The 15,639-nt window shown below is 34.1% G+C and overlaps 1 protein-coding gene across 3 annotated transcripts in view; it reads right to left on the bottom strand.

The window, feature by feature from the left end:
• Positions 1-1,011: 1,011 nt before the first annotated feature.
• DHX29 (DExH-box helicase 29) overlaps positions 1,012-15,639 on the bottom strand; it is a 47,989-nt gene continuing 33,361 nt past the window's right edge. For all 3 annotated transcript variants that reach the window (XM_004275143.4, XM_033437853.2, XM_033437854.2), the window contains 10 exons: positions 15,068-15,156; positions 13,981-14,109; positions 13,812-13,887; positions 12,881-13,105; positions 11,460-11,596; positions 10,974-11,067; positions 5,839-6,141; positions 4,911-5,042; positions 3,685-3,781; positions 1,012-1,302 (listed from right to left, as the gene is read on the bottom strand). In XM_004275143.4, coding sequence (XP_004275191.1) covers positions 1,256-1,302; positions 3,685-3,781; positions 4,911-5,042; positions 5,839-6,141; positions 10,974-11,067; positions 11,460-11,596; positions 12,881-13,105; positions 13,812-13,887; positions 13,981-14,109; positions 15,068-15,156 — 1,329 coding nt within the window. In that variant the 3' untranslated portion in view covers positions 1,012-1,255. The remainder of the gene's footprint in view (positions 1,303-3,684; positions 3,782-4,910; positions 5,043-5,838; positions 6,142-10,973; positions 11,068-11,459; positions 11,597-12,880; positions 13,106-13,811; positions 13,888-13,980; positions 14,110-15,067; positions 15,157-15,639) is intronic.

The following is a 15,639-nucleotide window of genomic DNA, read 5'->3' as shown; positions in this document are numbered from 1 at the left end:
GGTTCACTTATAGAGATTTCTTTCAATAAATGTATTGGAAAGTTTTTTTGAAGATTTGCAACAATTAAAAAAATTTGCAGATGAACCATGTAGCCTAGAAATATCAAAAAAAAAATAAGAAAAAGTTAGGTATGTCATGAATGTATAAAATATATGTTAGATATACAAATACATATAAAATGTATGTTAATTGGCTGTTTATGTTATCAGTAAGACTTCTGGCCAACAGTAGGCTGTTAGTAGTTAAGTTTTGGGGGAGTCAAAAGTTACAGGCAGATTTTCAGCTACATGGAGGGTTGGTACCCCGGTGTTGTTCAAGGGTCAACTATATTCATCAAATGCCTACTATGAGAGTCAAGCAATTAGACTATGTACCTACTCAATTCTAATCTTTTGTCCTTCAGATACAATTTCTGCCTTTGGTTTACACAAAAATATATTTGAAGTTCCTTAACAATCTTGATGGAAAATTCCTCTACATAATCAAGATGGAGTTTCAAAGATCCTCAGTAAGTGAAACAAATGAAACCACTAAAAAATTTCTAAGCATGTTTTACTATCTCAAAGTTACCGACCTTATCAATCCAATTATGGGTATAAAAAGGGTTCAAGAGCAGTGATATCAAAGCTTATGACTGAGGAAAATGGTGCAAGCTACTCATCCCTGAGTTGACAGTAGCATTAGCTATAGCTGCCTATCCTCCAGTACTATGTCTTTGTACTTAGTGAATGTTACTGATATAGGTGGCATCTATTAATCGTGTATACCTTATTAGGTTTTGACTTTGAGTATCAAATATTAAAAAAGTGAAGTTGTTCCTTTTTGTGAAAATTCAATTACAACTGCTTTTAGAGCTCATTTTCTCCACTGGGTCAAGAAAGTCTAAACTCTCTAGACATTAAGGACTGATAGAGAGGATGAGGTGGGTACAAAGAGAATCACAACACAAAGTTATAGATACTATAGACACAGACTTTGCCCATAAGGCACATAATGATGTATACAACATGGATGATACCAAAGAATTTATTGTAAATGTAGTGGCAAATGCATTGAGAATAATCATCATTAAAAAGAAATTAGAAAATTACACGTTTAAAGTATGTGCTTTTTTCCACCACCTTTACGTTATGGCTAGTACCAACATTTTAAGTACTGAAATACTTAATGGGATGGTCCATTTTCACATAATTTCATGACTTTGTCTTCATCTTAATTTTTAAAGCAGTTGACCATGAATTTCAGTTTCAATTATTATTCTGTTTTTATCAATTCGGTAATGATCTGTAGAATCTTGTCATCTGGATGGAAGGAGAAAAAACTCCCATGAATAAATTCATCACTGGCTAATTTTCCAATATATACACATGTAAACCACAGATATACTTCATTAAAAGATTCTTTAAAATTAGAATACAGAATTAACATCAGCAATATTCACTCTAAAACTAGAGATGCCTCTATAATATAATTTGTTGCCCTACAAATATTATTTTAATTATCATTATAGTTGTATTATACCTACTTTGATAAAAAGTAGGCAAAGGCCTGAAGAGATGATGTGATATAACTGTTGGTCCTTTATAAGGAATTATTTCCTTAAAACTTCTTTTAAGACAGAAGTTTCCTAACTTTTTCACCCGGCTCAAATATACTAAAGGCTTTTTGACTCTTCTATAAACTTCAGAACATGTCAGGATTCCAACAGTTTGGGCAAGAAATAAGGAACTCTTTATCTGTTTCTCCATGTTTAGTCCAAAGGAAACAAGGAAATTTAACTGGGAAGTGTTCTTGGAGAGGTGTCAATGGAAAAGTGACAGACCTCTCCACACAACAAAAGAATCAAACACCAATGAATCTGATGAATAGACCAATAGAGGCTACATTATTTGCTAGAGGTTTTAACAGCTGCTTCCACTTTTAAACAGTTGGTCTGATATTGTGACTTCCTAACTACTCTCTGGATAGTTGTAATTATCAGGGCTCCAAGACTGAAATTCTGTATCTTATTAGATACTTCAGTAAAAGAATGGTCTATGTTTCAATGATTGCAATGGAGAATTTTGATAACGGGGCCCATGGCCTGACACTCTGGTTCCTAGAGGCTACAGTGGCATTAAAAAAAAAAAAAAAAAAAAAGGAAAGGAAAGGTCACCTGCTGCAAAGGGAACACGGCAGGTCTAGAAAGAACCATGATTTTTAGTTTGAGGAAGAGTAGAGTAAAAGAAAGTACAAGAGCAACTTCAGTTATTTCTTTTTCAACAGCTTGGTGTTATATCCCAACTTTTATTATTATAAAGTCCAGAAAGAGGACACTAATGTACCTTATCCTCCCCACTAAGTCAAAAATATATGCTTCATCAGAGGGCAAATTCAGCTTTCTCTTTTATGGCAAAGAGAAACACTGAAATCATTTTAAAATTCATTTTTCTTAATTTAAAAGTTGAGGTTCAACCTGTCCTTTATATAATGTAATTTTTTCTAAGGCTGAGTTGTAGTGCACAAATTTCCTCAAGAAAAGAGCTCATATCTCTCAATATGTCAAGACCTGATCTAAGTTTCCAGCAGTATAGGAAAACTAATACAGTTTAGTGCTTATTCATTCACCTTCAGTTATGCAAATAAACACAGAGTGTGAGGCTTCAGGGCAGTAGCACTAGACCAGTAGCTCCCCACCTTGCCTAACTAAGAGAATTAACTGGGATACTTGTTAAATATAATCACATTGAACAGTAAATCATTTCTTAACATCATTAAAAGCAGGAATACCAAACTGATGTGATGCAATGAGAGGAATATAGCACCAACCAAAAAATATTCTTTTCCTGAAAATCTGATTCTAATATCAGATTATATCTGTTATATCTCTAGATATATATAGTTATATCAGTTATATCTCTAGATATAACTACCAGTTTATAGGAAATGTAAGAAACAGAGAAACACATTAAATCAAAGCATGAAGATGCAACCACCCAAATCCTAAATGTCAGAAATTCTACCAGAAAAATATCCTAGTTTACTAAAAATTTTAAAATGGGGAGGGTAGTAGAGGGGAAGTGTTACAGATTAAAAGAGATTACAAAATAATAACATGGCCATCGGCCTCTCCCACAGAGGAGATTCAGTATGCCTGGAGTAGCTCTTTGGACTTTGTATTTTTAACAACTGCCAGGATAATTCTGATTATTTGGCAAGTTTGGGAAACACTATACCAGACTAAGTGGCAACTCAGGTGTCCACTGCAGATTTCTGTTGAAGGATAATGTACATATTTTATACAGACTAACAGCTCTGCATTCGGGAGAATGGTAGAGAAAACATGCTGGGAACCTCAGAGAAAGTCCCTCTTTCTTATTTTTTAAAATAACTGTATCACTAGTTTACTAGTATGTAAACTAGTAGCAAAATTACAAATGCTCAGTTTTATCATCCTTTTTCTGTGAAATGGCCAGAAGTTTAGAAGTGAAGCTTAGAAGAGGAAGGAGTAAACCAGAAGAATCTTAAGAGGATAACTAGATTGTGAATAATGAAGAATTGTCTGTGTCTGATGGAATTCAGCATAAAATAAATTTTATTAAAGTAATTTTTAATCACATGGAATTTAAGCCTCAATGAACTATAGTGTATGCCAGTGTTTAAAAGTATACTGTTTTCTACCTACATTATAATCAAACACTTACTTTCAAGGGCCATCTTAGGATTTTCAAGCTTTTTTCTTAAAACAGAATCAATGAGAATTCTTAGCTGCTTGAAAATGACAGCTATCTTAACAGGTGCCTGTTGAGAGGAGATGACAAATTGAACAATGTTAATCCCAGGGAGTGGGAATGTGTTTAAATAAAATCAAAGTAAGCATGTATACCTTACAATATGCTTTAGCACATCTTGACCTTAAAACGTTATGGGAAAAATATAAATAAATTACTTCCTGTAGCTAAGATACATAAACTTCAATTTCCTTATTAAGTACCCATAAATTTGATATCTCTTTCCAAAATAAAGAAACCATTATTTCAATTGTTTGTTTTCTTCTCTTACTAGTTTTTAAAATGGAATTTTTTAAAAAAAGCTTTATTGAGGTATAATTTATAGATCATAAAAAATTCATTGTATACAATCCAATGATTTTTAGTTAATTTATAGAGTTGTGCAACCATCACCACAATCCAGTTATAGAACTCTACTACCATCTCAGCCTCTTTTGTGAGAACTGCACATATTTTTTTAAGTTGCCTTTAAAATTTACATCTCCAGTCTTAGACAAACAGCTATCATGGTATATCAGCAGAATGTATTAGATTTGCTTAAACTGGTCAATGTTGATGAGTTACAGAGAAATAAACTTACTGCTGGTAGCTGGTTGGTCTAATTTTTCCAGAGAAGAATGAAGAATGTGATAAATATGCATTTAAGCTATGAATCTGTGTCTCTTTATAGGTGGCACAATATAGCGGAAGCAGCATGAGTTTGAGGATCAGATAGTTCTAGGTTTAAACCTTGCTCTACCATTAACAATCCATGTAACCTAGGTAAGTTATTTAACTTCTCACTGAGCTTAAGTGCCTTATCTATAGAAAGAAACTACAGAAATTGTCTAACAAGACTGTTAGGGTATTAAATTAGGGATAATCCATGTAAAGTTAACAACTACTGAAGTATACAAAACATGGAAAATTATAATTATTACTGACAATAAATGAAATCTGTAATAGCAATATAATTTGATTTTCAAATTAAACAGATTTAAAACCATATAGGCAAGATAAAATAAGTAAGTCTTCTATTTTAAGTCAAATTATTGGAAGAAATTATGCAAACTCCAATAAAATTTTTTAAAAAACTATACCTCAGTGGTACTGGAAGTAGAAATTTTAATATAATCAATAAGATCAGTTGTAGCATGTACCTGAAAATAGATCCAGCCATCAACAGAGAGAAGACGTTCCCGGTGTTGAACTTCTATGTCACCACCAAAAAGTAACACTGGAAAAGGGGTTATTAGGGTAGTTTCCCTCAAATATACTCGGGCATACCGTATCTGCATAAAAACAGAGAGGAAAAAAACACTTTAAAGCCTAAAAATATAAAAAATTCATTTATCTGTTTCATGTAAGCATTTTTCTATAATTTGCTACTATATATTTTAAATCAGGTTTTATAAAGCTACATGTCTACATTCTCTTATGTGCATAATTTGTCAATTTTATAATAATCGCAGTCACCATCTGTGCATTTATACTATTAAGAGGATTTTAAACATTAATTGTAAGGCTGAATTATATACCTTGAACATAAATGAGACTATGAACAAGCAATTTTATGCTAATGCTGTTAAATAATTAATGCAACAATAAAATTATGATTAAGGTTCACAGTGTCTGGTTTCTAAAGCAAGGTTCAGCAACGGCCATTAGTCAGGAATTTGTTATGTTTTACACATTTAAGTTTGATGATATGCTGGGAGTTATTCAAGCCAATGCTTGAAATTATGGATCTTTATTAATTTAATGAGCTATGATTCAAAAGGTTGACTGTTTTAATTGTAATCTACAAGTATTTGCTATTAAATTATCTTAGGTTGCACTGTGACTCAAACTGTCGCCACATCATATATAGTTCTATCCCATCTCATATCTCCCTTATTTGGAAATGTGGAAAAAAGACGTGTTATATGTTTTTGTTGAGAAACCATGTACATCTTGATTTCAAATATAAACAAACATGAGTAGCTCAATTTAAGAACCAAATACGATATCTGCTGGGCATCCTAATTTCTTATGACTGATTTCTAGAATAATGCCCTGAGTATTGGAATTTAAGAATGAGTACTTTACCTTCTCCTGGTATAAAAGCCATCCATAAGTTTGCAAATCTCGATTTACTGAGGATGGATGTACTTGTGCTTTGCCTTGGGCTGTCTCCACAATGCAAGCCAATTTTTCTGTAACATCAACTGATTTTGTATAGATTATCTTCCCCACATTGTCATACAGTCCAGCAGTAAGTACAGCTTTAAGAAGGGCAATTTCTTGGAAGGAAAGGGTCTGTGAGGCTCTGTTTCCTTCCAAGCCACTGGAAGTTGTAGATGATAAAAATCCTGCTGCCTTAACCAACTTTATTAACTCCTGCTTTACATCCTGGATTGGTTTGTTGAAAAGAGACAAGATCATAATTAAAATAGAGAAGGTGCCAACCAACCTTGTATTTTATATTACTGTTTCCTATCAAAATTGACAGGATGCCAAAAAGCTAAAAAGAGAATTACGACATGATCCAGCAATCTCACTCCTGGGCATATTTTTGGAAAAAACAAAAACACTAACTCGAAAAGATACATGAACTGCAATGTTCATAGCAGCACCATTTACAATAGCCAAGATATGGAAAAAACCCAAATGTCCATCAATAGACGAATGGATAAAGAAGATGATGTATGTATATACAATGGAATATTACTCAACCGTAAAAAAAGAATGAATTTTTGCCATTTGCTACAACTTGGATGGACCTGGAGGGCATTATGCTTAGTGAAATATGTCAGACAGAGAAAGACAAATACTGTATGTTATCACTTATATGTGGAATCTAAAAAATAAAACTAGTGAATATAACACAAAAGAAATAGACTCACAGACATAGAGAACAAGCTAGTGGTTACCAGTGGGGAGAGGGAAGGAGGGAGGGGCAAGATAGGGATAGGGGACTAAGAGGTACAAACTACTATGTATAAAATAAGTAAGTTACAAGGATATATTGCCAGCACATGGAATACACCCAATATTTTATAATAACTATAAATGAACCATAATCTTTAAAATTTGTGAATCACTATGTGATATACCTGAAACTTATTAATACTGTAAATCAACTATACCTCAATTAAAAAAAAAGCGCCTTTGTGGAAATTTGGCATGCTAAAATTTTTCACTTATAGCCTTATTATAAATATTAATATTTGTTAAATATTTTCCTAGTCCATCATATTACTAAGTAAAGCCAGCAGCATAAAGTATATATCTTGGGCTTCCCTGGTGGCACAGTGGTTAAGAATCCACCTGCCAATGCAGGGGACACAGGTTCGAGCCCTGGTCCAGGAAGATCCCACATGCCGCAGAGCAATAAAGCTCGTTACACCACAACTCCTGAGCCTGTGCTCTAAAGCTGCGAGCCACAAATACTGAACCTGCATGCCACAACTACTGAAGCCCACGCTCCTAGAGCCTGTGCTCTGCAACAAGAGAAGCCATCGCAATGAGAAGCCCACACACTGCAACAAAGAGGGGCCCCCACTTGCTGCAACTAGAGAAAGCCCGTGCACAGCAACGAAGACCCAATGCAGCCAAAAATAAATAAATGATTTTTTTAAAAGTATATATTTTTGTGCATTAGTCTTTGTATAAATAATATTTTTAGTTTAGCAAACTGTTCAGATTATGCATTTTATTAATATATCAGTTTATTTTCAAGTTTAGCACCAGCCAAAACTTGTGAAGAAATGTCTTAATATATTACTATTCCTCAAGTTCCATAAATATCTAATATTATAATAAAACTTTAGACGAAAGACGAAAAGACAACCCTCAGAATGGGAGAAAATATTTGCAAACGAATCAATGGACCAAGGGTTAACCTCCAAAATATATAAACAGCTCATGCAGCTCAGTATTGAAAAAACAAACAACCCAATCCAAAAATGGGCAGAAGACCTAAACAGACATTTCTCCAAAGAAGACATACAGATGGGCAAGAAGCACATGAAAAGCTGCTCAACATCACTAATTATTAGAGAAATGCAAATCAAAACTATAATGAGGTATCACCTCATACTGGTCAGAATGGCCATCATCAGAAAATCTACAAACAACAAATGCTGGAGAGGGTGTGGAGAAAAGGGAACCCTGTTGCACTGCTGGTGGGAATGTAGATTGATACAGCTACTATGAAGAACAGTACGGAGGTTCCTTAAAAAACTAAAAATAGAATTATCATATGACCCAGCAATCCCACTACTGGGCATGTATCTGGAGAAAACTGTAATTCAGAAAGACACATGCACCCCAATGTTCATTGCAGCACTATTTACAATAGCCAGGTCATGGAAGCAACCTAAATGCCTATCGACAGACGAATGGATAAAGAAGATGTGGTACATATACACAATGGAATATTATTCAGCCATAAAAAGGAACGAAATTGGGTCATTTGTAGAGACGTGGAGGGACGTCTGTCATACAGAGTGAAGTAAGTCAGAGAGAAAAACAAGTATCGTATATTAACATATGACGTCTGTCATACAGAGTGAAGTAAGTCAGAGAGAAAAATATCGTATATTAACACATATATGTGGAATCTAGAAAAATGGTACAGATGAACCAGTTTGCAAGGCAGAAATAGAGACACAGATGTAGAGAACAAAAGTATGGACACCAAGGGGGGAAGTGGAGGCGGGGGAGAATGGACTGGGAGACTGGGGTTGACATATATACACTAATATGTATACAATAGATGACTAATAAGAACCTGCTGTATTAAAAAAATAAAATTCAAATAAAAATTTTAGTAAAAATAAAAATGAAATCCTGCCATTTGCAGCAGTGTGGATGGATCTAAAGAGTATTATGCTTAGTGAAATAAGGCAGACAGAGAAAGACACATATTATATGATATCACTTACTTGTGGAATCTAAAATAAACAAATGTATACAGCAAAACAGAAAGAGACTCACAGATACAGAGAACAAACAAGTGATTACCAGTGGAGGAAGGGAAAGGGGGAGGGGCAAAATAGAGATGTGGAATTAAGAGATATACACTAGTATGTACAAAATAAACAAGCAACTAGGATATATTGTACATCACAGGGAGTTATAGTCATTATTGTGTAATAACCTTTAATGGAGTATAAACTACAAAAATACCAAATCACTATGCTGTATACCTAAAATGAATATTATGTTGTAAATCAACCATACGTCAATTAAAACAAAATTAACAGTATGCCAAATTTTCAGTTAACTACAGCCCAAATTACATTAGGGAGGAAAAAAAAGATACTGGAAAGTCAAGGATTAAATGGAGTCATCTGATTCTGTAACATCAACTGATTTTGTATAGATTATCTTCCCAAGACTTTAGATGTCATAAAATAAGAATGTCTAAAATGTGAGAGCAATAAAAATGTACCTGAACACATTTTCATTCAGTCTATTTACTTCCACAGTAGCTCTCCTTTCAACATTTTTACTCAATAAGGATGGTCACATAGAGAACACTAAGGAAGAATTACAGAGGACTCTGATCCTAGACTGCAAGAACCTTCTTCATTTGTCTCTGGGAAACATTTTAATTTCCTAAAGAACTCTGATAAAGTTTATTAATGGCAAAAATCTAAACTTGTTGCCTATAATCTTTTTCTACCTCTAGTAGTGCCAATCAACTAAAATACTACAGGGAGGATAAGCATTTTAAAGTAAACAGGATACAAGTGATTAAAAGGTGAAGTGTACATTTAGAATTTACTTTAGGCTTCTGGTTTGGGACTTAAGGGACTTTAAGTCCAGGAGAGGAAAGACCAACCAGACAGTTGCTGCCACACCACAAGGTTGGTAAAGAGACTGAAAACCTTGCAGCCCAGGGGAGGTGAAGAAAAGGCTCATAGAAGGAAGGGGGGTGGGAGGCAACTTGGAGGTTGGGAGGAAGTGGAGTGGAGATAAAGCAGTGTTGATTAGCTCTCCATATCTTGAACCCCAGTCAGCTGGCCCAGAGGCATCTGTTTCTTCAATTTATCCCTTTTTCTGCTTCAAGAAGGACAAAATTTATTCCACTTAGCAAAGTCCCTGCTGTCATCTCAGCAGTTATTTTATTTTTATTTATTTTTTCTTGCATTCTTCAAGTCTACTGCATATCTGACATTATAGAAGTACACTGTTAGGCTAATCTAATAATCTAGTTTTTATTCATTAATTCAAAAATATTGACTAAGCACCTAATAGATGCTTAGGTACTAGGTTCAGCAGTTATTTTAAATCACACACACAAAAACTGGTCAAATTATATGGGAATAAAAATATTTTTTAACCTTTTAAAATATGAGCATAGAATAGGGGAATTATGTGAGAGGTTATGGGAATTATGTGAGAGGTTATGAATACTTTTATAGCATGTCTGCACTAAACACCATTTCCCTTTAAATGCTGTACTAAACTCGAGACATATCAATCAAACAATGTGTGGACCTTGTGTGGATCATGATTTGAACTAGCTGTAAAGAAACATTTATGAGATAATCAGGGATATTTAAATATTGTATAGTTGATGATATTAAGGAATTATTTTTTAAGGCATGGTAATGTTAAAGAAAAAAATAGTCCTATACTTCAGAGATATATAACAATCTGACGCCTGGGATTTGCTTCAAAATAATCTAGAGGGCAGATAGTGGATTAACAGGAGTATTAAGTAAAACAAGGTTGAGCACGTGTTGATAATTATGGAAGTGGGAAATGAGTACCCAGGAGTTCCCTATACTATTTTGTATGTTTGAAAATTTCCATAATAATTAAAAATAACAGCTGATTATCAGAGTTGAGAAAAACTATAGAATATCCCCAATTCAATTCCATTTTTTAAAATGAGAAACTGAGAATTAACCTTCCCCAAGCTGAGCTGCTGAATAGACAACTATCCTAATTCCCAAGCTACTGTTATATCTATGAAATCATGTTGCATCTTTGATCATTTCCTGAATATATTAAGATTGTTACATACTATTTTGAATCACTGTGTAATACAGGTTAACTGCTGGGATAAACAAAACAAAAAATCACAAATTTATTAATTCAGCAAATGTTTATTAATGTTTATTATTAAACCCTTACTATGTGTCAAGCACTATACTAGGCATTTCTTTTTCCAAATTAATCCTATTGACTATATGACCCTGAATTAAGATAGTTGCATTAAGACTTACCTCTAGGGTTAACAGTGATGTTCTATTAAGAAAGTTCCTCCGGCAATATGCTATTTCAGAACGATAGCCTCCTTCTTGCCGTGCTTTCTTCCATCTAAATAAGTAAAATGACCAAATTTTAATATGTTTCCAAACTCTTTTTCAGATTACTAACCAAAGCTTTAATTACATTATAATCATATCAAAAGAGGAAGTTTTAGGAACTAGCCAATTGTATGTAAGAATTTCAACTACAATACAGATATTTTTTGTTCATGTATAACAGTAAATTAATAACTTCAAATACAAGGTAATATACACATAATAATACAGAGTACATTGTTCGTAAATTTTAGGATTATAAAAATGTGAATCTTTAAAATAATTCAACTTGACAGATGCAGTAACTAAAAATAAATTTAAATCTTAAATGTATCCTTTTAATAAAAGTCAAAAATAAATACCCTCAGGTTTGACCTACTGACAAAACCCAGATTATTTATTTACCCCAGATATGCATTGTAGATCGTCAGATGGTCTGAATCTGCCATAGCCAAAGCTGATTTTGCAAGATCTGCTTCATCTTTTCGACCAATTGGTGTGGTAAAAGGAGACTTCTCTGTCATAACTGCAGCTAGTGTTGCCTATCCATAAATAACCAAAAAATGTATCATTAAATAGGTATATATTGAAAGCTGATTTGAAATAGAAAGCAAATCATAAAACAATTGCACTTTCAAGTTGCATGTTTCTTCTTTTCAATTTATTGTGTTCTATAATAGCTACATATTTTCATTTTAATTAGTTACTTTTAGTTTCATTTTATGGAATTTTAAACATTTATCACTTTACTTTTACACCATCTTTGTGGGTAGGGAAGTAATACCAACAGAATCAGAGATTTTTTTTTTTTTTTGCGGTACGTGGGCCTCTCACTGCTGCGGCCTCTCCCGTTGCAGAGCACAGGCTCCAGACGTGCAGGCTCAGTGGCCATGGCCCACGGGCCCAGCTGCCCTGTGGCATGTGGGATCTTCCTGGACCGGGGCACGAACCCGTGTCCCCTGCATCAGCAGGCGGACTCCCAGCCACTGCGCCACCAGGAAAGCCCAGAATCAGAGATTTTATAGTCTGTCACACAGTTAAAAGAAATCCCTTAATCACAGCTCAGAGGTCTTGACTCCTAGCCTGAATTTCCATTGCCTGCAATGCTCTTTAAATACTTCTTACATAATCTGGACTACATAACAACCCATTTGTTGTTTTTGCAGCTTTTCAGATCAACTGTCGTGGCAGAGGATATTTCTTGGACTCAACACAATTCTGGTGAGTATCTATATCTGATACTAGAAAAAAAAGGACTAGAGTAAGTCATACTCTCTCCATTTCATTTTCAAACAGCCTTGATTTGTAGTCCCAGAAAAGGCCACAACTTGATATAGCTGGGAAGTTGGAATGGCAGAGCATGCATACGAGCCAGGAGATTCAGACAGAGTCACAAAGTTTGTTAATTCTGAGATAATTTGAGAAAACAGAATTGCTGGTAATTGCTAGCTCAGAGGTAACTCAGAAAAAAAGGAAGTTTTGATTCTACTTATGTGTGGAGTTCAAAACGCTCTAAGAATCACTTACTATATATTCAATTAAGTAAATATTTCAAGTGGGTTGTTTGATAGCAAAAGTCTAGACAAGCCAAAACCCTTTTACAAAATAGTACCTACAATACACTTAGTAAATGGATGATTTTCTTGTATATAAATATCAAAAATATTCAAAAATTCTCATTAAGCATTTATATTTCCTGGTTTTAATGTAAGTACAGACATTCTGTTTAGTTAAAAAAATAAAAGCTAAAATTTGTTTCTAAACTTAATACTTCCCCAGCTAAAATGATATTTACAGTGAAGAAGCAGCAGTGTTGTTTGTCTTACCACTGGATCAAGACAGCCAAAAATGGCACCAAAAATAAGCATCTTGCCAATTTTGACATTCACAGGCAAAGCTGCAAGGTGTTGGCCCAATGGAGTCAGTTTAGGCTCATTTAGTTCACAAGCTCCAATTTTTCGGAGTAAATTCATTGCATTGCTGATTACTTGAAGTTGAGGAGGATCTAAAGCTTTGGAGAGGAAATCTTCAGGAGAACCAAGATTACATTTCTGCAGATTGAAAAAGTGATAAATTAGTATGTGATCAGAAAGAATTAACAAAGAGATGGTCAAACTGGAACTAAATTTAAGTAAAATTTTAAGCAAAGAGGATAAATGTCTGTGTCTATTAAGGGAGTAGGAAAGAGGATGAGATCTTCCAGTCCATATTTTTAGTTTATTCATTTCTGATTTTTATAGAATCAAAAATCTGAGAACTGAAGGATATTATAGATCTTTCAGAGTAGGAAACCTTTGGTCTAGGCCAGGATTTCTCAAGTCCAGCTCTGTTGTTATTTGGGGCCAGATAATTCATAGGGGACCGTGCTGTTCATTGTAGAATGTTTAGCAGCATCCCTGGCCTTGACCCACTAGATGTCCATAGCATCGTCTCCCTCTTCCCCCAGTTCTGACAACCCAAAATGTTTCTTGACATTCCCGTTTTTCCCTGGTGAGCAATATCATCCCCAGTTAAGAACTACTGGTCTAGGTTATGAGTCTATATTTTCATCTATAAAGTATGAGTGCTTATGGCAGACTTAAAGCACAGTGGGTTTACTTATAAAAGATGGGGGAAGGGGGCATTTATTAAAGAGTAAATAAAATACTTGAAAATCTAGAGCAACAGAAGGTAAGATAAGTTTAAGTCTTCTTCCCACCCGCCCTGCCCAGTAACGGGTGAAGAACAAAAAATTCATCTAAGTTCCTTTGGGATTACCATAATATGAAGACATAATTCCTCCAAAGGCACACGCAAGATTTCAGGAACAGAATAGTCCATAAAGCCTTCAAATCTGAAAAATAAAATAAAAATAATACTAAATACATACTATCAGAAATGTCACACTGTATTGGTTTATGTTTTTAATTTCCGGGCTATGCCATACCTTTCTCTCGTGTACATTCGGAAACAGAAGCCACCTCTGACGCGCCCAGCTCTCCCCTGGCGCTGCAGAGCACTTGCTTTGCTGACAAACGTCTCCACCAAAGAACTCATCTGACTGCTTTCATGGTACCTAGAGAAATGTTTTAGGAGAGAATATGTAGATAATTGACTGAAATCAAAATCTGAAAAAACTGGAAATATTTGACTCTAAAATTAAGTTGAAGATTAGAGTGCCTCTTAATTATGCAATAAGAATTCTTTGAGAGTTTGAGAAATGCCACTGTGAACGTTACAATTCAACGCACCTTTCACAAGATACAGTTCAACCCTGAAAACACCTCCTCTACAGGTACAATTAAAAAAATCAAGAGTTTATTTTGTACTGGATAGTCGTACTCACTTCCAAATATTGCTCAAGTTTCCTAATATTAGGGACAGTGTATATAGATTACAATAGACTACTAAGGTGGTCTCCCTTATTTGCGAAATACAAACATTAAAACATTTATAAAGTAATAATCTTTCTGTTGAAGATTCAGTTAATCTATTATGTGCCAATTACTGTACTAGGCACTTTCAATTATGAAATTTTAATTTTTCCCATTTACATATGAGGAAACTGATGATTATAACTGATGGTCATATTACTAGCTCAAGATTATAGATCAGAGATTTATAATCCAACTCTGATTCTAAAACTCATACTTTTTTTTTTTGTAATCCCATAAATAATGCTTTTGTAAAACATTAAGTTATAAACTAATTTACAAAATCTATGTTCTGAATATTTTCTCAGCACTTTTCTGAAAGTAGCAGTATACTGATATTACTTATGGGAAAACTGATGACATGAATTTTAACATTTATTCTCAGACATTTTAAACTTCCCTACAGTTTCTCTGAGACTTTTTGTTTTGGGCAGAATTAGGACATTCAAGATTTTCCTGATATGATTCTGTGATCTAGTGCTTGCTTCAGCAGCACATGTACTAAAATTGCAATGATTCTGTGATGTCTCCTAAGAATTGAAGAGTCCCAAGCCCTCTTCAGGTTCAAAAAATGTTTTGATTTGGAAAATTCAGACTTACTTGTTTTCTTTCGTTCTTCCAGTATCAATTACAAATACAACATCTGGAATAGTGATACCCGTCTCTGCAATATTTGTTGCTAAAACAATCTGAAAATAAAAAGCCAAAACTTCTAGGTAACAACTTTCAGCAATGTGCCATCATTTAAACTTCTTTGGATAGTTCAGCCAATGAATTTAAAAAAATGAATTTCACTTTTATTTACAAAAATTCACAATCTAATTGCTATTACTGTGTAATCTAAATTTGCTCTAATTAATTTTATCACCTTAGCTTATTAATTAAAGTTATAGATTCTTATTCCAACAAAAATACCATTCCCCTAATTCTAGTCAGTCATCTTAAAAATGACATACGTGGAATGAGAAATTGGATCAGAGAATGGAGACTGCTCAGCAGAAACTTCACAGTTAAGTAGAAAAAAAAAGTAATAGTTCTTCAGTAAGAAGAACTGGTGGGTTGTTGCCCTGGCTCTACTACTTATTAGCTTTGTGACTTGGGCAAGTCATTTTACCTCTCTGGCCTCCAATAATCTGACCTGCAAATTACAAGGTAGAAATAGATGATTTCTT

The sequence above is a fragment of the Orcinus orca genome, chromosome 3 (genome assembly GCF_937001465.1).
Source record: "Orcinus orca chromosome 3, mOrcOrc1.1, whole genome shotgun sequence".
Classification (NCBI taxonomy): domain Eukaryota; kingdom Metazoa; phylum Chordata; class Mammalia; order Artiodactyla; family Delphinidae; genus Orcinus; species Orcinus orca.
Note: the sequence above shows the minus strand (reverse complement) of the source record. Positions and strands in the feature narration are given on the sequence as shown.